Raw genomic sequence first — 26,119 nt, 5'->3', positions numbered from 1 at the left:
AGGCTAAGGACTTTATGAGAAAGCAAGAAATCACAGAACAAAGACAGAAGAATGGAAAAATGGAAGATAATGTGAAATATCTCATTGGAAAAACAACTGACCTGGAAAATAGATCCAGGAGAGACAATTTAAAAATTATGGGACTACCTGAAAGCCATGATCAAAAGAAGAGCCTAGACATCATCTTTCATGAAATTATCAAGGAAAACTGCCCTGAGATTCTAGAACCAGAGGGCAAAATAAATATTCAAGGAATCCACAGAACACCGCCTGAAAGAGGTCCAAAAAGAGAAACTCCTAGGAACATTGTGGCCAAATTCCAGAGTTCCCAGGTCAAGAAGAAAATATTGCAAGCAGCTAGAAAGAAACAATTCAAGTATTGTGGAAATACAATCAGGATAACACAAGATATAGCAGCCTCTACATTAAGGGATCGAAGGGCATGGAATAGGATATTCCAGAAGTCAAAGGAACTAGGACTAAAACCAAGAATCACCTACCCAGAAAAACTGAGTATAATACTTCAGGGGAAAAATTGGTCTTTCAATGAAATAGAGGATTTTCAAGCATTCTTGATGAAAAGACCAGAGCTGAAAAGAAAATTTGACTTTCAAACAGAAGAATGAAGAGAACCATGAAAAGGTGAACAGCAAAGAGAAGTCATAAGGGACTTACTAAAGTTGAACTGTTTACATTCCTACATGGAAAGACAATATTTGTAACTCTTGAAACATTTCAGTATCTGGGTACTGGGTGGGATTACACACACACACATGCACACACGCACACACACATAGAGACAGAGTGCACAGAGTGAATTGAAGAGGATGGGATCATATCTTTAAAAAAATGAAATCAAGCAGTGAGAGAGAAATATATTGGGAGGAGAAAGGGAGAAATGGAATGGGGCAAATTATCTCTCATAAAAGAGGCAAGCAAAAGACTCATTAGTGGAGGGATAAAGAGGGGAGGTGAGAGAAAAACATGAAGTTTACTCTCATCACATTCCACTAAAGGAAAGAATAAAATGCACACTCATTTTGGTATGAAAACCTATCTTACAATACAGGAAAGTGGGGGATAAGGGGATAAGCAGGGTGGGGGGTGGTGGTGGAAGGGAGGGCATGGGGAGGAGAGTGCAATTTGAGGTCGACACTCATGGGGAGGGATAGGATCAAAAGAGAATAGAAGTAATGGGGGACAGGATAGGATGGAGGGAAATATAGTTAGTCCTATACAACACAACTATCATGGAAGTCATTTGCAAAACTACACAGATTTGGCCTATACTGAATTGCTTGCCTTCCAAAGGGAAGGGGTGGAGAGGGAGGGAGGTAAAGAAGTTGGAACTCAAAGTGTTAGGATCAACTGTCGAGTAATGTTCTCGCCACTAGGAAATAAGAAATACAGGTAAAGGGGTACAGAAAGCTATCTGGCCCTACAGGACAAAAGAGAAGACGGAGACAAGGGCAGAGAGGGATGATAGAAGAGAGAGCAGACTGGTCATAGGGGTAATTAGAATGCTTGGTGTTTGGGGGGGGAGGGGATAAAAGGGGAGAAAATTTGGAACCCAAAATTTTGTGAAAATGAATGTTAAAAGTTAAATAAATAAATTTAATTTAAAAAAAAAACAAATACAAAATAAAGGTCAGGAATAGACTTCATTATAAGAAAAAAAAACGGATAGTAACAAAAATGATCTCAGACAAAGTTAAAGCTAAAATAGATTTAATCAAAAGAGAAAAACAGAGAAACTACACTATGTATTAGCAATATTATTCAATATTTAGGCCATTTAAAATAACTAGACAGTATAAAACTAAGAGTGTATCTGCCAAAACAGACATAGGAGTTATACGAATATAAACATAAAACACTTTTTAAACAAATAAAATTAGATCCAAATACCTGAAGAAATATTTATGGTTCATTGGTAGGTAAAGCCAACATAACAAAATGACAATTTTTCCTAACAAATCCATTTATGTAATGCCATCCCAATTAAATTACTAAAACATTATCTTACTGAGTTCTTTTAGAAAAACAAAAGGCCAGGAACTTCAAAGAAAAATGGGGGAAAAAAAGATATAAAGGAAACAGATCCAGTAGTATCAGACCTTAAATCATATTAAAAGGTCAGCACTATTGAAATGTAAAAGACAGTTTTTATTATTTTAATTAAAATTTTCTTTCATAAATAAAATTTATGCAGCCAAGAAGAGAAGTAATGCAGAAAACTAGTGAGGAGGAATTGTCATAGACAATTTCTCAGAAAGAATGGGATTGGGATGGAATATTGCTGTGGTATAGGAAATAATGAGCTGGTTGATTTAGAAAAAATGGAAAAACTTGGACTTATGAAAGAAGATAATAACTTTCAGAGAAACAGATAACAAGCAGAAATAAACATAGCATGGTCTTCTTTATATGTGTATGAATGTATAATGTGTATGTTTATAGATAACTATGTATATGTAGTGTGTGTATATGTGCGTGTGCATGTGTGTGTGTGTGTGTGTGTGTGTGTGTATCCATGCTTAACTGTAGCCTTCTTGGGGGAGGAATAAAGTAAAAAGTGCATAGCAAAGATCAAAAGAAAATCTATAAGGAAGCAAAGAAAAGCTAAACAGCTTCGAAAACAATGTGTAGTATTTATTATATAGGTTTTCTTGAATGGAAATTTATTGCTTTATATTGAATCCTCTCGTGTTCTGCTGTGTAAAAAGCAATGTTTTCTTTTCTTATTTTGTACTTAAGTTTAAAATAAATTTTAAAACTTTTTTTTAAAAATGAAAAGAAAGAAAACAGTATCCTAAAAAACAAAACAGGCCGAATGGCAAAAAGAGGCTCAAAAATCCAACGAAGAGAAGAATACCCTTAAAAGCAGAATTGGCCAAATGAAAACGAGGTACAAAAGCTCAATGAAGAAAACAATTTCTCAAAAATTAGAACTAGGCAAGTGGGAGCTAACGGCTCTGAGACATCAAGAAACAACAATGAAAAAATAGAAGAAAATGTACAATATCTCATTGGAAAAACAACTGACCTGGAAAACAGATACAGGAAGAGGTCACATTAAGAAGTACCTGAAAACCATGATAAAAAAAAAAGTCCAGACATTTTTCAAAAAAACTATCAGGGATAACATACCCTGATATTCTAGTGGGGCAAGGATGCAGCTGGCTCTGGGCACTTACAGAAGAGCTGAGTTCTTGGCCTTGGGTCCAGACCAGAATGGAGAACTGAATGTCCTAGCCACTGGATGGTTCTAAGAGAGCAAAAGCATTTCCAGTATAGTGTACAGGGGCCCTAGCTTTGGCTTATAGCAGGAAAGGAGTGGAGAGGTTGGGCCCAGCACAAAGTTCATAAAATAACAGTAAGAAGAACCTGAGGCCAGAAGCACCAACACCCTTCCTCCCCTTGTCCCCCTATTAAGAAGGGACTGTAATAATAAGCTGCTAAAAATTTTTTTTTAAATGAGCAGGCAAAGGAGAAAGAACCCAATTATAGTTACAAAGGAAATAGAGATAATTAGGGTTCATCTTCAGAGGATGATACTGAAGCAAAAAAAGCCTCTCCTACCCTAAAGAGTAATGTCAAATGGTCACCTTTCCAAAAAGAATTCATAGAAAAACTCAAACAGGACTTCAAAAAAATCAAATAAAAGAGATTGAGGACAAATTTTTTAAAAAGTTAAGAACAATCCAAGGAAAACAAGAAGATTATGAAAAGAAGTCAACCAACTGGAAAAGGAGACTCAGAATCTTAAGAAAATGACTCCTTGAAAACTGGAATTGAGCAAGGGGAAGCCAGCAAAGTTATGAGACCAAAACATAATAAACAAAATATATAAAGAATGTAAAAATAGAGGAGAATGAGAAACAGCTTTTAAGAAAAAGAGCTGATCTGGAGAAACAAACAAGAGAACAAACATAATAATAGAACTACCTGAAAGCTAAGTTCAAAAAAAGAATCTTGATATAATAATATAAGAAATATTCAAAGGAAATTGTCCTGAAGTGTTAGAATAAGAGGGTACAATAGAAACAGAAAAACTCAATTGATCAACCACCTGAAAAAGTTCCTCAACGGAAAACCTACAAAAATATCATAGCCAAATTTCAAACCCTCAGGTTAAGAAGAAAATATAAATGAGGAAAAAACAATTCAAATATGGCAGAGCCACAATTAGAATCACACAAGACCTAGCAACAGACACACTAAAAGACTATAAATCTTCAAACACTATATACTGAAGAGCAAAACAACTGGGGTTACAATTGAAAATATCATACCCAGCAAAATTAAGTATAATCCTAAATTAAAAAAAAAAAGACTTGAATAAATTGACAGACTTTCAGGATTTTATTACAAAAAGACCAAAACTAAATAGAAAATCTGACATAGAAGATCTAAGAGAAATATAAGGTAAACATCAAAAATTAATTACAAGGGACTCAATAAGAACAAATTACATTTTATATGCAGGAATGTAAACCATATGTCTAAGATTGTCATTAGTAATTGCATAGTTCAAAAAAAAAAGTGGTATAGAGCTGAGTATGATGATTCTACAAAAATGATTTAGGAAAATGCAAAAAAAGTAATTATCTCATACAAATGAAGTGCAAGAGGAAAAACTGATCCAGAGGAATTAGATGGGGGAGGAAGGTGGGCAGTTCTGAAATTTTATTCATTGGGAATGGGTTAAGGAGGGAATAATACATATCATTGAGAAGCATATAAAAGTCTTCCAAATTCAGAAAGAAATAAGAGGGCAAGTGGACAGGGAGGGGGGAATAGGATAAAAGAGGGATAGGGAATAGGGTAAGGGAGCAGAGAAGGGTGTGCAGATTAATAAGAATGGGATAAAGAGGGAACAATATATTTAGAAAAGTATAAAAATCATCTAAATTCAGAAAAAGTGTAAGGGGATAGGGTAGAGGGAGAAGATAAAGGAGGAATTCTTGAAGAGGAGGTGGGTTAAAGAATAGGAGCGCAAGGTAGCAGGCAGAAGTAGAGGACTGTGTAGGGATAGGAATAGGGTGAGAAGGATGGTGAGGAAAATAGGAGGAGGAAAATATACAAAAAGAAATTATAGTTTAGAATGAATGAAATGAATTTATCCATAAAATGAAAAGTGATAGCAGATTTAAAATTTGAATTCAACAATACGTTGCTTTCAGGAAATGCTATGAAAATGAGAGATGCACACAAAGAAAAAATAAAGGTCAGGAATAGAATTTATTATGTAAAAAAGCAGGGACAGTAATCATAATCTCAAAGTTAAAGCTAAAATCAGATTTAATCAAAAGAAAAAATAGGCAAACTACCTTATGTGTCAGTCATATTAATAGTTTTTGACCATATAAAATAACTAGACAGCATAAAAAAATATGAGTATGCCTGCCAAAAAAGACACAGGAATTATAAAAATATAAAAACACAAAACACTTTTTATACAAAGCTAGATCTAAATAACTGAAGTAATATTTACTGTGCACAGTAAGGTAAAGCTAATATAATCTTAAAAATTACAATTCTACCCAACAAATCTATTTATGTAATATCATCCCAATTAAATTACTAAAAAATTCATACTGAGTCAGAAAAAAATATTAACAGGGTTCATTTTGAAAAGTAGAGGGTCAGGAACTTCAAGGAAACCAGGGGAAAGAACTAGATTCAGTAGTGTCAGACTGTAAACCATATTATAGGATGAGAACAGTGTTGAAATATAAAATGGATAATTGATTATTTTAAATCAAAAATTTCCTGTATAAATAAAACCTATGTGACCAAGAGGGAATACAGAAAAACTTGAGGAAAAAACTCTCATAGACAATCTCCCAGAGAGGATGTGACTGGGTCAAAATATGGTTGTAGTATAAGAAATAATGAGCTGGTAGATTTAGAAAAATAAGAAAGACTTGGACTTACAAAGGGAGATGCTATCCACCTACAGAGAAATAGATGACAAGTGGAAATAAACACAATGCAGTTTTACTTATGTGTTTGAGTGCGTATGTGTTCAATGAATGGGTACTGCCTCACCCTAAACCTAAATGAGTACCTGCAAAGACCTTGGCCTAAAGGGCCCAAGGTCTCCCAGTGCATCCTGGGCGATCTCCAGTCATGCTGAGGAATATCAGGTTACTGGATTCAGATGGCTCTGGAGGAGAAGTGAGGCTGGTGACCTGCACAGCCCTCCCTCACTCAAAACAAAGTCAAGTGCAAGTCATGTCATCATTTCTCTGATGGCATGGTCTTCTTCAACAACAAAGGACAGACACAATCACGATGTTTATGGATATCTAAACATGTCTGTATATACATATCTGCTTAACTGCAGCTTTCTTGAGGAGTCAGGGGACAAATAAGGTAAAAAGTGCACAGCAGAGGATAAAAGAAAACATACAAGGTAGCAAAGATGGACAGCTTTGAAAATAACGTGTAGTATTATATAGGTTTCCTTAAAATGCAAACTCACTGCTTTATATTGGATCCTCTCTTATGGTCTGCTGTTTTTCTTTTCTTTTCTTACTTTTTATGTAAGTTTAAAATAAATTCAAATATAATAAAAAAAAATAAAAACAAAATGAAGTTTGGGGGGGAAAAACAACTCAAATATTATGGAGCCACAGTTAGAATAACACAAGATTTAGGAGTTTTTACATTAAAGAATTAGAAGGGCAAAAGAGCTGGGATTACAATCCAGAATCACTTATCTTGCAAACTGAGCATAATCCTTTAGGGAGAAAAATGGATATTTAGTGAAATAGAGGACTTTCAAGCATTCCTGATGAAAAGACCAGAGCTGAATAGAAAATCTGACTTGAGAAGCATAAAAAGGTAAACAACAAAGAGAAATCATAAGGGAGTCAATAAAGTTAAACATGGCAAAATGATACTTGTAACTCCTAAAAACTTTCTGAATATCAAGGCAATTAGAAGGAGTATACATAGACAGAGGGCACAGGTATGAGTTGAATCAAAAAATAAGGGGTGAGAAAGTGAAAGGGAGAAGTAGAACAAGGCAAATTATCATAAAAGAGGCATGAAAGAGCCTTTACAGTGGAGGGGAAGATGATGGAGGAAGTGAAGGGAAGCGCATGAGCCTTATTCTCACTGGAATTGGCTCAAAGAGGGAATAACATACAAACTCAGTTGGATAACAGGAGCAAAAAGGGATGGGGGGGTAAAAGTCAGAAACAAAACACTTGGAGACTGTGAAAAGAGATTAAGAGTACTTTGATAAACAAGGGAAAAATAGGATGGAGAAATACATAGTAATCATAAAAACCTCATTTCTCAAATATATAGAGAGCTGAGTCAAATTTATAGAAACAAGAGCCATTCCCCAGCTGATAAATGGTCAAAGCATATGAACAAATATTTTTGAAATATATTTTAATATCTGAAAACAAATGTTTTCAGAGCAAAGCTATCAAAATTATCTGTAGTCATATGAAAAAATATTCTAAATCACTACTGAATTAAGAAATGCAAATTAAAACAACTCTGGGGTAGTACCACCTCACACCTATCAGATTGGCTATTATGACAAAAAAGGAAAACGATAAATGTTGGAAAGAATGTGGGAAAACTAGGATATTAACACACGGTTGGTGGAGTTGTGAACTGATTCAACTATTTTGGAAAGCAATTTGGAACTATGCTCAAAGGGCTATAAAATCATACATACCCTTTAGCCCAGAAATACCACTACTAGGTCTGTATCCCAAAGAGAAAAGAAAAAGGAATAACGACCTATATATACAACAATATTTATAGCAGCTTTGTGTAGTGGCAAAAAATGGGAAATTGGGGGGGATGTCCATTAATTGGGGAACGGCTGAATGAACTGCTGTATATGATTGTGATAGAATACTACTGTGCTATAAGAAATGATGAACAGGATGCTCTCAGAAAAACCTGCAAAGACTTACATGAACTGAGGCAATGTGAAATAAGCAGAACCAGGAGAACACTATACACAGTAATAGTAATACTGTATGATGACCAACTATGAATGAATTAGCTATTCTCAGCAATACAATGATCCAAGACCAAAGGACTTATGATGAAAAATGCTATCTCCAGAGAAAAAACTGATGGAGTCTGAATGCAGATTGAAGTATACTTCACTTTCTTTTTCTTGGGGTTTTTCTTTTTTGGTCTGTTTTCTTTCACAACAAGGCTAAGACAAAAATATGTTTTGCATGACTGCACATGTATAACCTAATTAAATTGCTTGCCTTCTCAATGTGAGGAGAGGTAGACAGAGAAAGGGGAGGAGGGAAGGAGAAAATGTGAAACAAAAAATATTTTAAAATGAAATGTTAAAAGTTGTTTCTACAAATAACTGGGCGGGGGGGAATAAAATGTTAAAAGACAAAAAAACTACATTTGGACTTAAAACTCATTATAATAAACATACATTTCAATGAACACGTCTGGCAGCTTTAAGCTACTACTACTACAGATATCACTTTTGCCAATGCCTTAGTCAAGAAACTATGGAATATCTTGAACTTGGCTTTAATCACTTTATCCATTCACTCTCTACTTTGGGGTGTAGGGTGTGTTCAGGGAGGACCAGTACCTTTGATGTGATGACTGCTGAGCCCTTTTCAGGACTCTTTCCACCACTGGTGTCTACCTGTTCCACCCAAGTCTCACTTGAGGCTCCAAGAAGCTGCAGCATGCGCAGCGGCCACACCCTGATAAACCATTTCAGTAGAAGAGCCAAACCAGGGTGAGGGTAGCCAAGGGGTCTTAAACCCATTGGTGAGTTAGGGGGGTGTCTACCCCAAGCATGTGAGTCTTCATCTGGTAGAATGGGCAGATGAGAACAATTTGTTCCAATGGCCATGAAGGCAGATGAAGCAGGCAACGTGGAGCGCTTAGAGCTTGGTTAGGCACCAAAGACGCCAAGGTCATCCACTGCATCCTGAGCAGCAGTCTTGCCAGCCGTCTTGACTCTATCCTGCTACTGGACTATAATGACTCTGGAGGACAGAGTGAGGCTGAGGACTTCGTGCAACGCGCCCTCACTTAAATCCAATTTACACACAAATCAAAAGACATCACTCATACTATTTTACTATTATGGCTCAAAGTCCTGTGGTGACAGGTAAGTGATGAAGCAGCAGGTGTGGATACACTGGGAGCTATAGTCACAACCCTGCACACAGGTAGCCCAGGTCATAGGTTCCTTTCTCACTGCAAACAGCAGAGGGACTCAGCAGCCCCCTGGGTGTCTAAGTAACCTTTTAAGAATCGCACTGTTCGGCAATTTTCAGAAGAAGAAATTAAAGATATCTATAATCATATGAAAAAGTGCTCTAAATCACTATTGATTAGAGAGTTGCAAATCAAAACAACTCTGAGGTAACACATCACACCTATAAGATTGGCAAACATGACAGAACAAGAAAATGATAAATGCTGGAGAGGATGTGGGAGAGTTGGAACATTAATTCATTGTTGGTGGAGCTGCGAGCGCATCCAACCATTCTGGACAGCAATTTGGAACTATGCCCAAAGGGCTACAAAAATGTGCATACCCTTTGACCCAGCAATATCGCTACTAGGACTATATCCCCAAGAGATCATAAAAATGGGAAAGGGCCCCACATGTACAAAAATATTTAAAGCAGCACTCTTTGTAATTGCCAAAAACTGGAAGTCAAGGGGATGTCCATCAACTGGGGAATGGCTGAATAAATTATGGTATATGAATGTAATGGAGTACTATTGTGCCATAAGAAATGATGAACAAGAAGACTTCAGAGAGGCCTGGAAGGACTTATATGACCTGATGCTGAGTGAAAGGAGCAGAACCAAGAGAACTTTGTGCACAGCAATGACCACAGTGTGTGAGAGTTTTTTCTGGTAGACTTGGAATTTTGTAATAACGCAAGAACTACTTAAAAAAAAAAAATCCCAATGGTGGTTTTCTAAGGCAAAATGCCTTCCGCACTCAGAGAAAGAAATATGGAAGTCATTCGCAGAATGTAGCAGATCATGTTTGTGTGTGTGTGTGCTTTTGTGTATCATGTTCTGATTTGTTATATGATTTCTTCCATTTATTTTAGTCCGACTACATAGCATGACTATAGTGAAAATGTACTCAATAGTAAAGTATATGTAGAGAGTATACAGAATTGTATGCAGTCGTGGGGAGGGAGAGGGGTAGTGGGGGGTAAGTGTGGGGGGGATAAAATCTCAATTGTATGGCAGTGATTGTTAAACATTAAAAAATAATAATAATAAAATAAAAAAAATCATAAAAAAAAATAAAAAAAAGAATTGCACTGTTCACCTCCTAGTGTGAGGAAGGGGGCTAGAAAAGGTGCCCTAAACATTGTCTGCTTACTCAAACCTGGCCTGATAACCACGGCAGGCGGAGAATCCCACTATGCGGTCAAGACACAAGAAAATGTACAAAATGTACAAAGACATCTGTAAAGATGATTCCACTCACCACTGGCACATGGAATGTGCTCACACTAACAGACAACACAAAATCCAGTAAACCTTTAAGATGAACTGCTCTTGTTGCAAGAGAACTCAACAGGTATCCAATCCAAATAGCAGCCCTGAGTGAAACAAGGTTGACAAACAAAGGCCAACTTACTGAAGTGAGAGCTGGATACACATTGTTCTGGAGTGGCTACAGTGAAGGGGAGCACAAGAAGCTAGCGTGGGTTCTGCAATCAAAACTAACCTAATCAGCAAGCTGATATGCTTACCAAAAGAAGTGAATGACAGGCTCATGACAATGCGATTGCCACTCAAAGGAAAACACCATGCCACCATCATCAGTGCCTTATGCTACTACCATGACAAACCCTGATGAAGTCAAAGAAAAATTTTATGAAGACCCAGAGACCCTTATCATTAATGTGCCAAAAGAGGGCAAGCTTATAATTCTAGGTGACTGTAATGCTAGAGTAGGCTCAGACTACCAGACTTGGCAGGGAGTCCTAGGGAGGAACGGAGTTGGAAACAGGAACAGCAATGGTCATTTACTGCTGAAGACTTGTGCATCACATGACCTTCTTTTCACCAACAGTTTTCTGCTTACCTAAACACAATAAACCTTCATGGATGCATCTTCACAGCAAACATTGGCATCTAATAGATTATGTGATTATAAGAAGAAACAGACAAGATGTGAGAGTGAAAAAGGCAATGTGTGGTACAGAGTGCTGGACTGATCATAGACTTATGCTTTCCAAGCTAAATATTCACATTCATCAAAAGTGCCACCCCCAAGGCAAAATGACTACCAGAAGAATTAATGTCAACAAATTAGAGCTCTTCTCTGAGCATGAACAATTTGTTGCTAACTTAGAAGGAGAGTTGAGCCAACACATAGTTGGCAACAGTGGAGCAGAAAAGGAGTGGGCAGCTCTCAGAGATTTGGTGTATAGCACTGCATTTGCTCATCTGCGTCAGAATACTTGCAAACACCAAGACTGGTTTGATGAAAATGATGGAGAAATTCAGAAGCTGCTAAACGAAAAACAGGAACTCCACAAGATATACCAGCAGAATAATTCATCCACCTCTAAGAGGGCAGCATTTAATTCCATCAAAAACAAAGTATAAGCAAAGCTCAGAGAGATGCAGGATTCCTGGCTCAATAAGAAGGCAGATGGAAATTCAGTTTTATGCTGACAGTAACAATCCAAAGTGCTTTTATGATTCCCTGAAAGCTATTTATGAACCAAAAACCTATGGTGCATCACAGCTACTCAGTGCTGATGGAGCCACACTGATTAGTGATAGGGACGTGATCCTAGAGAGATGGGCTGAACATTTCCATGGTGTTCTCAAGAGACCACCATCAATCCATGCTGAGGTCACTGACCAGGTTACCTCAGGTTGAAGTTAATCCCTCCTTAGCTGAACTTCCAACTGAAGAAGAGGTTTTGAGGGCCATTAGGTTCCTTACAAGTGGCAAGGCACCCAGTGCTGATTCTATTCCAGTTGAGATTTACAGGGTAGGGGGATGACTGCTCATACAAAAGCTGACTGAAATTTTCCAGGTTGTATGGCAAGAGGAGGTTATCCCCCAGGAGTTCAAGGATGCCTTCATTGTCCATCTCTATAAAGGTAAAGAGAATAGATTGTCCTGTGACAATCACAGCGGGGGTCTCTCTCTTAGTCATTGCTGGCAAAATTCTTGCTAGAGTCCTCCTTAATAGGTTGATCCTTCACCTGGAACATGGTCATCTACCTGAGAGCCAGCGTGGCTTCAGAAAGGGCCGAGGAACAGTCAATATGGTGTTTGCTGCCTGACAACTCCAGGAGAAATACCAGGAGCAGAAGAGAGGTCTGAACACAATATTTGTAGATCTGACCAAGGCCTTTGACACTGTTAGTCATGAGGGCTCATGGAAAATTATGTCAAAATTTGGTTGCCCTGAGAAGTTCATCAATATTGTACATCAATTTCATGATGGCATGTTTACCAGGGTTCTGGATGATGGACAATGTTCTTGAGTCTTCCCATTCACCAATGGAGTGAAAAAGGGCTGTGTGCTTGCTTCCATGCTTTTTAGCATGATGTTTTCAGCCATGTTGTCAAATGCTTTCAATAAGGATGAACATGGAATCAAGGTCAACTACCATACTGATGGTAAATTCTTCAATTTGAAAACATTACAAGCCAAGACCAAAGTGCAAGGAGTGTTGGTGCATGATTTTCTGTTTGCAGATGATTGTGCACTCAATGCAGCCTCTGAAGCTGAGATGCAACAAAGTATGGATCAATTCTCTGCTGCCTCTGCTAATTTTAGCCTAATAATTAACACCAAGAAAACACAGGTGCTCCATCAGCCACCACCACACCATCCATTCATGGAACCATCAATTACAACAAATGGAGAAGTTTTGAATGCTGTGGATAAGTTCATTTACTTTGGCAGTGTACTTTACAGGGATGCACACATTGACAATGAGGTTGATGCGTGCATTGCCAGAACTAGCTAGTGTCTGGGAGGCTCTGAAGAAAAGTATGGGAGAGAAGAAGTATTAGACTAACTACCAAACTGAAGATCTACAGAGCAGTTGTGCTGACCTCATTGCTGTATGCCTGTGAAACATGGACAATCTACCAGTGCCATGCCAGGAAACTGAATTGTTTCCATTTGAACTGTCTTGGGAAGATTCTGAGAATCACTTGGCGGGATAAGATACCAGCCACTGAAGTCCTTGCTCGAGCTGAACTGCCAAGCATTTCAAACCATGCTTCAGATAGGCTGGCCATGTTGTTTGAATGCAAAATGTATTCTTGACAAAAAGACTATTTTATGGAGAACTCACATGGGGCAGACGATCACAGGGTGGTCAGAAGAAGCGATACAAGGACACTCTCAAGGTCTCTCTCAAGAACTTTGGATTTGACTGTGCAATATGGGAGACACTGGCACAGAACCACTCAGCATGGCGTGCCCACATCAGAAAGGGTGCTGTGTTCTATGAGCAAAGCAGAATTGAGACAGCACAAAGTAAACGTATGATGTGCAAATTTGGAATAACCACCCCAAATATTCATACAGACTATCTGTATCTAACCTGTGGTAGAGCATTCCAAGTTCGTATTGGTTTGATCAACCACAGTCGGACACACTGAAATCTCACTTTGTCATGGTGATGTCACTTTGGTCTTCTTCGAGAACGAAGGACAACAACCAACTAACCTCTCCATAGGGCACTACTTTCATGTCAACTGACTCCCCTTCTCAAAAACCATCAACGGCTCCCCAATGCCTCTAGTAAAAAGTCCAAACTGTCCCAGCTGCCATTTAAATACTTTCACAATTTGGGTCTGCTACACTTTTTTTTTCCTGCAATATGAGTCTGTTTAGGACTATTTTACTCATAATTATCTTCCCCTACTCAAAATTCTTTTCACCCTCCTTTCTAATTATGTCAAATAACAAAGACACAAAATTTTTTGGTGTGGAAATTCCCTCGATCAATGCACACTACAACTCTCCTTTAAGCCTTTAGATGAAGCTCAGAAATGTTGTTAAATGCTTTGCCCATGGTCATGTAGCTACTATCTTCCTGGGTCCAAGTCCAGCACTCTCCCTACTACATCATACTGCCTTTCACATTGGCCAACTTAAATCTCACCTCCTTTATGAAGTCCTTCCTAATTACCGTATATATATGAGCCTTAGTTCCCTCACAAAATGATAAGTAAGCTTGCTAAGAGTGAGGATCTCAATTTAAACTTCTTTTGAAGGGCCTACAGGGCCCTTCAGTGTTAAGTACATAATAGCTGTTCAATAAATATTCTTTAAATAAATGGAATACGCAATTGATTGGTGTGATTAGAACAGCTAAAGTAAATGACTATGGTTAAAAAGAATATACTAGTGTAAGACTAAAAAAGTATATGTAAATAATTTGAAACCGACTTCTGAAGAACTCTAATGACAAGCATTTTAAAACGGCTGAGTTGGTAGCCCTAATTAAAGTAATCCATGTACTGGAGGGAAAATCTTAAGCCAATGTAAACAAATAAGAAAAGATTTGGGAATCCACAGAACACCGCCTGAAGGAGATCCAAAAAGAGAAACTCCTAGGAACATTGTGGCCAAATTCCAGAGTTCCCAGGTCAAGGAGAAAATATTGCAAGCAGATAGAAAGAAACATTTCAAGTATTGTGGAAATACAATCAGGATAACACAAGATCTAGCAGCCTCTACATTAAGGGATCGAAGGGCATGGAATAGGATATTCCAGAAGTCAAAGGAACTAGGACTAAAACCAAGAATCACCTACCCAGAAAAACTGAGTATAATACTTCAGGGGAAAAATTGGTCTTTCAATGAAATAGAGGATTTTCAAGCATTCTTGATGAAAAGACCAGAGCTGAAAAGAAAATTTGACTTTCAAACAGAAGAATGAAGAGAACCATGAAAAGGTGAACAGCAAAGAGAAGTCATAAGGGACTTACTAAAGTTGAACTGTTTACATTCCTACATGGAAAGACAATACTTGTAACTCTTGAAACTTTTCAGTATCTGGGTACTGGGTGGGATTACACACACACACATGCACACACGCACACACACATAGAGACAGAGTGCACAGAGTGAATTGAAGAGGATGGGATCATATCTTTAAAAAAATGAAATCAAGCAGTGAGAGAGAAATATATTGGGAGGAGAAAGGGAGAAATGGAATGGGGCAAATTATCTCTCATAAAAGAGGCAAGCAAAAGACTCATTAGTGGAGGGATAAAGAGGGGAGGTGAGAGAAAAACATGAAGTCTACTCTCATCACATTCCACTAAAGGAAAGAATAAAATGCACACTCATTTTGGTATGAAAACCTATCTTACAATACAGGAAAGTGGGGGATAAGGGGATAAGCAGGGTGGGGGGGATGATAGAAGGGAGGGCATGGGGAGGAGGGTGCAATTTGACGTTGAGACTCATGGGGAGGGATAGGATCAAAAGAGAATAGAAGTAATGGGGGACAGGATAGGATGGAGGGAAATATAGTTAGTCTTATACAACACAACTATCATGGAAGTCATTTGCAAAACTACACAGATTTGGCCTATACTGAATTGCTTGCCTTCCAAAGGGAAGGGGTGGAGAGGGAGGGAGGTAAAGAAGTTGGAACTCAAAGTGTTAGGATCAACTGTAGAGTAATGTTCTTGCCACTAGGAAATAAGAAATACAGGTAAAGGGGTATAGAAAGCTGTCTGGCCCTACAGGACAAAAGAGAAGATGGAGACAAGGGCAGAGAGGGATGTTAGAAGAGAGAGCAGATTGGTCATGGGGCAATTAGAATGCTTGGTGTTTGGGGGGGGAGGGGATAAAAGGGGAGAAAATTTGGAACCCAAAATTTTGTGAAAATGAATGTTAAAAGTTAAATAAATAAATTTAATTTAAAAAAAAAAAGAAAAGATTTGCTGGGTCAGGGCAATGGTCCACTTAGTCCAGTATACTCTCTTTGAAAGTAGACTTAAGAGTCAATGTCTATCATGTAACCTCAAAAGATTAGGGATGTAGATGGAAAATGATATATCGGCAAGAACTGTTTCACTTTTGTCTTTGTTTTCTGAGACCTTAGTACATCACCTGGCACACAGTAAGGTGCTTAATAAATGCTGACTGACAACTGATAATCAAACATCTGAGCTCCCTTAATAAGAACACAAATAACATTCATAACTGGTTATCTAAGCTAATAGCAAGCAAAACCCTCAGATGCTAGTCACACCATATTAAAACGTAACTGGGAAATGTTTAGCAAAATAAATAAAAACATAATATAGATAATGTTAATTTGTAGTTTTCTAAGTCAATATGCAGCCTGTAGGCATCTGATTCTACCTGAAATTGACACCGCTGATTTAAGCCACTCTTGAACTTATTTATATTTTGGGCCAGTTGAACCTTTTTAGCTTTTAAGTACAACTTTGTGAGAAGTAGCTATGGGATATAAGAACCCCATTAGAGTGCAGAACTCATTTGTCACAATTTGAACAAGCCCATTTTTACCTTATACCTAGCCAGAAATTACAAGATTTTTTTATCAAAAATTTCTATTCCTTCCATCTTCTAGATCCACTGCCTTCATCTTTAGAGACTAGAAACCTAATCTTAAAAAAATTCTAACTGGCTATTCAATTCAACAAATTTACTGAGCATTTATCATATGCAAAACAACGTGGAAGACATAAAATATAGATAAAAGTCTTGCTAGGGTTTTCAGCCTACTTTCCAGCCATCAAAGCTCTGAAGGACCAAGCAGGTACTGGACAGAGCTTTTCCACCTAACTCCTTTTCCTTTTCCCTTCTACCTGCCACTTGAGGACCCCACCCCACCCCACTCTTCCACCTTGATCCTCAGGCCCACAATTCCCTCCCTCCTTCCCAAAAGTGGCAGGTCAGGGCCTTCCAGCTCCAAATCTCTTGTCATGCAGACATGGCTGATCACAATGCTTACATAAGCAGAGAATAAACAACTGTAGTATTTCCAGTTAAGGAAAATTATTGGGCTTTTCCATCTGCCCTATACTCTCCAGACTTCTGGGTATTTGTTGTCATCTAATCTGATGGTATACTCTAAAGACTCCTAGGTCTTGCCATCTACCCTTCAGATGAATTCTCATGTATATGTTTCTCCCTCAATCAGATTGTGAGCTCCCTGGGAGCAGGCACAGTCTCTCTCTTCTACTTGTATCCCAATGCTTAACACAGTGTAGTGCTTAGCACAGTGTTTGGCACATAATAAATATTTAATAATTTTTCATTCATGCATGGGGGGGACATGAGACATATAGAAAATAATTCAATTTCAGACTTAGTCAATATATTAGTTGGTTTTGCTGAAGTGCTCCCACCCCTCTCCCCCACTTTGTTATAAAAGATGGCTTGCTGAGTAGGGGATATGGGAAGAATATTCAGATGTAAATGTGTTGTTAAAACAAAAGCAACCAATTAAAATAAGAATTTTTTTAAATTAACAAAGGGAGGAATTTTAAGTCCCAAAATCTTACAATCAGATGATTTTGCCTCTTATGAAGAAGACTGTGGCTAGTAAGAGGCAAATTCTTTTACATTCCCTCTCCAGTTCAAAACTTCTTTGTTTCTTCATCTGTACTCTCTTGGTTTTCCAGTTTGGGAGGATGAAAAGATCCTCCTTCTACCAAGGCCAATTCCTGCACCTTCAGCCTTGATTCAATTTCTTCCTTTTCTTCTGGAAATCTTGCTGTAAGGATCTTTCCCTGATCTCTCTCACTATCTGTTTTTTGCCTGTAAGTCTGTTCAGATCAAGTCTCCATCCTAAAAAAAAACCCTGAAACTTTCCTGTGATTCTGTCAACCCCTCAATCTACTGCCCCATATCTCTGTTAACTAGTAAGTTACATTTATTACCACATTATTTCCTCCTTAGATTCTTACCATTTGGGCTTTCAATCCCACTACTTAACTGGCATTACCCGCTTTGTGGTCAATCATAATCTTAAAAAAAAAAAAAAAAGGTAAACTGATTCTTTTTTTTGCCAGCGAAGAACTCAGGCTTTGGGTGGTTAAGTGACTTGCCCAGAGTTACACAGGAGTAAGAGTCAGAGGAACGATTTAAACCCAGGTTCTTTGACTCCAGTAGCATTTCCACAGCCTCTTCTTTATTAAGAGGAGAGAAATATGTTTCATAATACGTTCTCTGAGGCCAAAACTGATCATTACAATTTATCAGAGTTTTCAGAGACTTTCAGTGCCTTATTCTACAATGATCGCCTGGGTTCCATTTACTTCACCACCATCCCCTTAATTGTCTTTTCCTAGGCTTCATTCTTCTTGGTTTTTCTGCAGCAGATAATGCTGTTAACCAACATCTCCCCTCTTTCATCCCTCAGCTTCCATGGAACTCTTTCCCAATTCTCCTTTAAACTCAGCTTCCATGGAACTCTTTCCCAATTCTCCTTTAAACTGTAAGACCACTAGATAGATCTCTGGTTAGTTTACTGGTTTATCTTTCCTCTCTTTCCATTCCTAAAGTACAGTTGTTCCCCAAGGCTTTGAACTCAATCCATTTTTCACATTCTCTCCATTAGTAATCTCATCAACTAAAATGGGCTCAGTTTTAAGCAGATGAATCCCAAATCCAGTTTCCTTCTCCATAAAGCTCTGGTCTCACATGTCCAACTTCCTGTTAGAAATATCTACCTGTATGTCCCAAAAGAACATGGAATTTATCATATCCTAACTTGAAATCATTATTATTTCCCCAAAGCCTTCTCCTCCTACCAATAACATCCCAATTTCTATCAAAAGCATCATCATTCTTTTTGTTAGGCTAGAAATCTTAATCCTCTTTGACTTTCTTTCTCATTTTCCTTAAATTCATATCTACTAAATGACAATCCTATTAACTGTACTTCTATCATATCTTTCATTTATCCCCTTTCTCTTCTCCAATCACGTTGCCACCAAGCTAATTTAGCCTGGCAACATTTCTCACATAGATTACCACAAAACCCTCCAAACTAATCTTATTATCATCAGACTTTGCTCTCTCCAATTCATCCTTTACAAAGTTTCCAAAACACCACCACCAAAACTTCCTAATTCATCCATCTATACAATTTCCTTGCTTCGAAATCTTCAGTGATTTCCTACTCCCTCTAAGATAAAATAGACTTCTTAGCAGGAAATTTATGACCTTACAAAATCTGGTGGCAAGCTACTTTTCTATTCTTATTTTAGACTGTTTCCCTTTGATTTTCCCTTCAATTCAGCTAAGCTGGACTAATAGGTGTTCCCCAATTTTGATCCTTTTCTCATTCCTGGAATATTCTTCCTTCACAAATGGACCTGTTGAAATTCTATCATTTCTTCAAGACCCTACCTATCTTCTCAATGAAATCATCCTCAAAGATCCCTAGAACTTGAAACTCCCTTCCTTACATTTTCATACAGTATTTTTTCCTCTCTTATACTTTTATAACATTATTTTTTCATACTTACTTATGTACATATAATTTCCTGTATTCTAAGTCACTACAGACTCTCTGAGAAGAAAAGCAACTAGTTTTTAATTATATAATTTGATAATTTATTAATTTAATATACGTTCATCACCAAGTGTAGTGTCTTGGAAAAATCCTTTACAAATGTTTGTTGAATTAAAATTATGGAATAGTCATTACCAAGTGGGAGAAAGGGAACAAGGCATTAAGGAAGGCATTATAGTGAAATTTGAGGGGTTTTTGATTCTTCATAAGACTAGAAAAAACCTGCCCAAGAGTGTCCAGTCAGTGTACCTCTATGTTCCAGTTGTGTTGTTCCAGGGTATGGCGACATTGATCCATAGACTCGATACCAGTCAAATCCTAAAGGACAAAGTAAAAAAGCCAAATTACTACATTGAAAAAAATGGTGAGTATTTATCCACCTAGGGATGATTAAAAAAATATCAGAGTAATTCACATTTATACAGTGCTTTACAGTTTAAAAACATAACCCTGTGAGGTACAATGTACTAAGAAGTTGATCAATTCTAATAAAGCAAGTCACTGCTTTCAATATTTCAAAGATTTATGATTTCAATGTATGAGTACTCCTCACTTACTAGTGCAAATTTCAGCTTCCTCCAAGGTTTAGCTGATGGTCTTTATGAGTTCATAAGATCATAGATTTAAAGGTAAAAGGGACTCAGAGGTCATCTAGTCCAATCCTCTCTCTTTACAGACAAGGAGAGGCCCAGAGAAGTAAAGTTACTTGCCTAAGATAACATTGGTAGAATGGGGTAGAGTTAAAAAAAAAAAAATCACAAGATAATTAATCTTTCTTTATATTTAAATTAGCTTTCAATCAAGTGAGCAAAACTCACTGCCAGGTCTATTCTCAACATTTTACTGTCTGGCAGGATCTCCCAGAGCTTAAGTTCTAAAGGCATACACTCTTCAATAGTCCAGTCACCTCTAGGTCACAATGAAAGCCTGAAGAAGGCCTACAATGGAGGAAACAAGGCACTGAAGTAATATAGGAAAAATTAAATTGAAATTCATAGTAATTCATACTCTTTATCCAATTTTTTAGTAAAAGTGGGGAAAAAATTCTCCAAATTTTCTAAGGTTTTATCATAACTGTGTAGTCCACCTAAAGAAAAAATTACAAGTAGATATCCTTCAGTCTTTTTCAGAAAAATCTTATTGTCCATTAAGGAAATCAGTTTTTTTGTCAGTAACAAAATTTGTTTCCATATCTATAAAAGGGAAGAGTAGGACTAAACTATCTCAAAGATCTCTTTTAAGTCTTAACCTATGATCCTTTGAAATAACAGTTCTACCATACATTTGCATAGCACCTTATAATTAACTAAGGATGTTCACATTCATCATTTCAACTGATCCTTAGACCCTGGTGATGTAGGTGGTGTAAGTATTATATCCATTTAACAGATAGGAAAACTGAGGGCCACAAAAGGCAAATAACTTAAAGAACTTTAAAAATCATTTAGTCCCATTCTCTCATTTTATATATGAAGAAACTGGCGTCCAGAGACACTAAATGATATCGTGGAAAGGACCATAGACTTGGAATCAAGAGTACAGGTTTTGATATTTTACTAGCTGGGTATTTGGATAAATTACTTTAACTCTTTCAAGCTTTAGTGATTTCACCTGTCAAATGAAGGTAAATGATATTTAGAATACATATCGAAAAGAGTGGTGAGAAAATGTTTGTAAAGGTCAAAGCACTAAGGAAGTGTAAGCTATTGTTGTTGCAGTTAAGTGACTTGCCTAAAATCACAACAATAATGAAAAGCAGAGTCAGGGCTTAAAAACTAGGTCTTCTGGCCTCCAACACCTCAGTTCTTTATCCTAACCCATGAAATTTAGCAAACACAAATAGACTAATGTCAAATAAGCTCTGTTGTTTAAAATATACTTTAGTTTTACAAAAAAAAATATCATAAATAAAGTAATAGAAAAATTACACAACCTTGATACAATTAAGTACTTACTACTGCCGAAAGTAAAATATCTTTTGAAGTCAATATAACTGAGGAATACTCAAAGGATCAAGGCCCACTGTTAATTATCACTGACCAATCACAAAACAACTGCATTGGAGGGGTAGGGGAAGAAGATATTTGACTTTTGGCTAAAGAGTCAAAATATCAGGAGAAACATTAGGGGGTTGGATTAGTGGATTATACCATAAGTCATAAATTTCTATGATCCCAGTCCCAGGAATACATAAAATCTTTGTGAAAAAAATTAATTTCAAGTACAAAAAAAGTATTTAAAAATAATAAGACTTGGCAAAAAAAAAAAGCAAGTCATTACTGAACACATTATATGGGAAAAGATTCACCATAGAACAGCCTCACTGCTGATCAGAATACTTTCCAGCAGCCAATACTGAAAAGGGCAATGAACAAATATGCTGAAAATACTCAGCATAAGCCAATGTAAAATATTTGCATCCTGAGTAAAAAAAGGGGAGCAGGTGATTTTAAGCAATATCTGCAGTGATTAACACATTCAAAGCCACAGGCCTCTAGAAGTTCATGTTTATTTCTCGCTATAATTTCAGCAAAGGCATGTGCAAGTAAAAACTTGCCCGGAAAAGGAAATATACTACCACTTTGGCTAGTAGTTTCTCTTTATTTCCCATACTCTCCCCAGCAACAAGAGCTACACATCCATCCTTAGCATTTATGGAATAATATTTATTAATGTCATTTCTCTTCCAAAATCATCAGTGATCTCTACTGCCTACTGGGTAAAGTTCAAATTCTTTCCCCTGGCATTTAAGAACTTAAACAATCTGGATAATCTTACTTTTTCCTCCTCATTTCATAGTTCCCCTTCATTACTTACTGGTTCCCCAGAAACACCCCATTCTATTTCCATGCCTTTGATCAAACTATGCCTTTCCTGGTAAAGAACACATCTTCCAGCCTCTCCTTTTCCTGATGTAGTTAAACCTGTCCTACTCAACTCAAATGCTACCTTCTCCAGAAAGCTTTCTTTCCCAACACAGTGGTGCCTTAGGAAGCACGTTTGCACCTCAATCCTCTTATCATGAAAGAGTAATCTGTGTTCATGTACTATCCCCACTACTAGAATGCAAGATCCATGAAGGCAAGGACCTCTGTGTCATCAAAACATCTATCCTTAGCTATCTATACTCTAAGAAGAGAAGCAGCAAACAGACAACTTTACTTCTGACACTGGCTTTAAATCCTTCCCCAAATTTGTCTTTTTTAAGAATCATAAATAAGGAAAATTAATAAATATGTTTTTATAGAATATTATTTTATATTTAGAGTATTTTATATTTTATTTAACATAATTTATGTATTTTATATAATACATATCTTAAAGAATATGGAATATTCATAAATATTCTACAGATAACAATTCTACAGTAAAGTATCAATCACTCAGTTTTTCCCCGTCCCTGCAGATTTTAAACCACTACAATACTCAGCAACACCTTACTTGAATGATAAAAAACAAAGGGCAAAGTCAAAAAGCAGACAATCTGGTTACCTACTGGTGGCTCTGGTAAAAGACCAAATCCTAAAGATCTGAGAGTAGATTATTTAATTTATCATAAAATTTGTTTTGTTCTAGGGTGTTAAGATTTTTATTTAGGGAAAAGGAATTGAGAAGAGTGGTAAATTTCATTAAAAAGACCTCAGGCAAGAATAGGGCCAAAGTAACTGAGTTTCTCTCTTATCTACTTCAATTGTTTCTGAATCCCAGAGCTGTTGGGATGTTGGTCCCTTCTGTCTTTCTGGAACTGCCTCAAAGCCCAATGGGTGGCCTTGGCATATATGTTCCCTTTCTTCCTTACATTCTCCAAAGGGAGGTTAGAGTGTTCAAAAAGAACCTTACCAGAAAACTTAGGGGAATAAGGTTAAAAAAAAATTTTTTTTTTTTAAAGCACAAAATTGATCTAACCAAAATCAGACAACATAGGTTTCTAAGTTAACTTGCCTTTTGGCCTGTCCGTTCCATGTGGCCAATCATCATGCTATATTTAGAAGACAGATTCATGTTTCTTCCTAGCTCTGACACAAATATCTTTTCCATTTCTTGTACATTTCTGAAACTCTCACCTGGGGTCAGAGTTTAGAGTCACCATTAGCAAGATTCAACTCACTGACCTAGGTTCAGAATGATCAGTCCTAAGATGGAAACGTTCACTCCAAAATCCACTGCAAGTTTATAGTGCATGTAAGTACTTCAATACTTCAAGAAAAGTGTGATTTCATCACTGTACTAATAGGATATAAAGACAAAGTTTACATGCTAATAGGGTGTCCCCACAGACACAAATACATTAACAAAATGCCTCTCAAATACAAAGTTAATACAAAAATACATACAAAGTAGCTAAATACAAGGTAGTTTGGAAAGGAGGGTGCTATATGTTTCACAGATCAGGAAAGTATCCATGTGTCAGATGGTGCTTCAGCTGCATCTTGAAGAGAGAAAAGGGAAATGGAATGGACATTCTAGGAATGGGAGACAACTAACCAAAAGGGAAAGGGAAGATGGAGTGAGGTGACTGAGAAACCAGGAGAAGGCCACTTTGGCTGGATCTGCAAGTGTGGAAGAGGAAGTAATGTCAGCTGAGGCTAGAAGGTAGGTTGGGAACAGGTTGTGGAGGGCTTTAAAAATTAAGCAGGAGTTTGCCTTTTATCCTAGAGGCAAAAGAAAGCTACTATAGCTGGCTGAATAAGGTAGTCACCATGCAAATCTGCACATAAGGAATTTACTTTAGGAGCAGTGTGTAGGATACTCTACAGTGGTGAGAGAATTGAGGTATGGAGAACAATTAAGAAGCTATCTTCTATAATCTAAGTGAGAGGTGATGATTTCCTGAATTACCCTTATAGCTGTACAAGTGGAGAATGGGTTAGAAGTAAAATGCTTGTTTTAAAGACAGAAATGCCAAAATTTGACTTATGATTAGATATGGAAGGGAAAGCAAGGAGTCCAAAATAATGCCAACATTGATGATTGTAGTACCCCTGACAGAAATAGGGAAGTCTGGAAGAATAAAGGATTTCAGGTGGGAAGATGATGACTTCACTTTTGGCCATGTTAAGTTTCAGATGTCTCACAGACATCTAGTTAGAAATGTCCGATAGGTAACTGATGATGCAAAATTAAAAGCTCAGGGGAAAGACCTGGACCTAGTTACACAGATCTTCAAAATGTCTGCACAGAGATGATGGTTAAACCCATGGGAAATAGTGAGGTAACTGAGATGAGGGGGAGAAGCAGAAGTAAAGAAGGCCTAGGGACAGAACCTCCCTCCATCAATTCAGATCACAACAAACACCCTAAGAAATTAATAGTCTGTGAGAGTTTCTGTGGCAGAAACAAGAATCAACTTGAATCTAACATGGTGATAAGCATTCCTGAACTTAGCCAAGCTGGACCCTGGATGACAGGCCTCAGTTTGTCACTGGGCACAATTCCAAAGCCTTTACAACTTGGAAGGGCCTGTCAAAAAATTGTGTTCCATTATGAAGTATATTAGAATTCTAGTGTAAGATAGATACACACAATTCTCAATAGTAAAGAAAGAGTTACCTTATTACAAGTCCTTTATAGCACCAATGTTACAAGGATAAGGCTATCACATCACAATGGATCTGTGATTTCATCAGTGTGGATATTCCCTCCAGGGAATGAGGATCACAATCCAGCTGAATCTACTCATCCTGTGTGACTCTTATCCATGTCCTTAAGTTCATTACAGGGAATTCACAAATGCTGAAATCTTCCCAGAGTTCTGACATAGTGGAGATACTAGTAGAGTACGAGGCTGTTCATTAATTGCTCCTTGCTTTTGCTAAGCGACCATTTTTTTCCTCATTTTTTTCCAGTTGCATTTTTCCCTGATAATATCACAATCTGTCACACGTAATTCCTAATCTGTAATACATTCTGTCCTGCACCACCATGAGATCCTTTACTGACCTTGAGGGGGATCCCAATTTCAAATCTTGAAAAGCAGAAGTATTCCATGAATCACAGCCATATTATCAAATGAATATTAGTATTAAAAAGACAGGCTTCATTCTTACAAGAACAAAATCAACACAACTAGGATAAGGGAAATGGCTGACTGGGGGCGGTAACTTTGCATTAAATATCTGTGATGCTGAAGACATATTAACATATCAGATAAGATGAAATGCTATTTCCCGATAAAGAAGTAATTGAAAGATATGAACAGTTGTCAAAAGAATTGCAAACTATTAAAGAATAAATACAAAAAACTAGTACGAAAAATGCAAAAACAACTAAGGTTTCATATTTCACTTCCAACAATTTGGTAAAAATGAAAAGAGATGGGAATAGTCAACATTGGAGAGGCTATGGAAACACAGGTACCCACTAATATACTACCTGGTAGGGAAATAAATTGGTCTAACCATTTTGGAATGTAATTTGGAATTATGCTTTTAAAAAGTAACAAAAATGTCACTCAGGTATTTAACCCAAGGAAGTCAATGACTAAAAATAAATGTCCCATATTTCCAAAATATTTATAGCAGCACTTTTTGCCATGGGGGGAAAAAACTGGAAATAAAGT

At 37.2% G+C, this 26,119-nt stretch overlaps 1 protein-coding gene across 4 annotated transcripts in view; it reads right to left on the bottom strand.

Annotated features, from left to right (window-relative positions):
- The window catches only part of FAF2 (Fas associated factor family member 2), a 95,108-nt gene that overhangs the window by 52,253 nt on the left and 16,736 nt on the right, over positions 1-26,119 (bottom strand). For all 4 annotated transcript variants that reach the window (XM_072631088.1, XM_072631089.1, XM_072631090.1 and 1 more), the window contains exon 2: positions 19,810-19,878. In XM_072631088.1, the coding sequence (XP_072487189.1) occupies positions 19,810-19,878 (69 nt within the window). The remainder of the gene's footprint in view (positions 1-19,809; positions 19,879-26,119) is intronic.

The sequence above is a fragment of the Notamacropus eugenii genome, chromosome 1, assembly GCF_028372415.1.
Source record: "Notamacropus eugenii isolate mMacEug1 chromosome 1, mMacEug1.pri_v2, whole genome shotgun sequence".
NCBI lineage: Eukaryota > Metazoa > Chordata > Mammalia > Diprotodontia > Macropodidae > Notamacropus > Notamacropus eugenii.
This window is presented reverse-complemented; position numbering and strand designations above follow the sequence as displayed.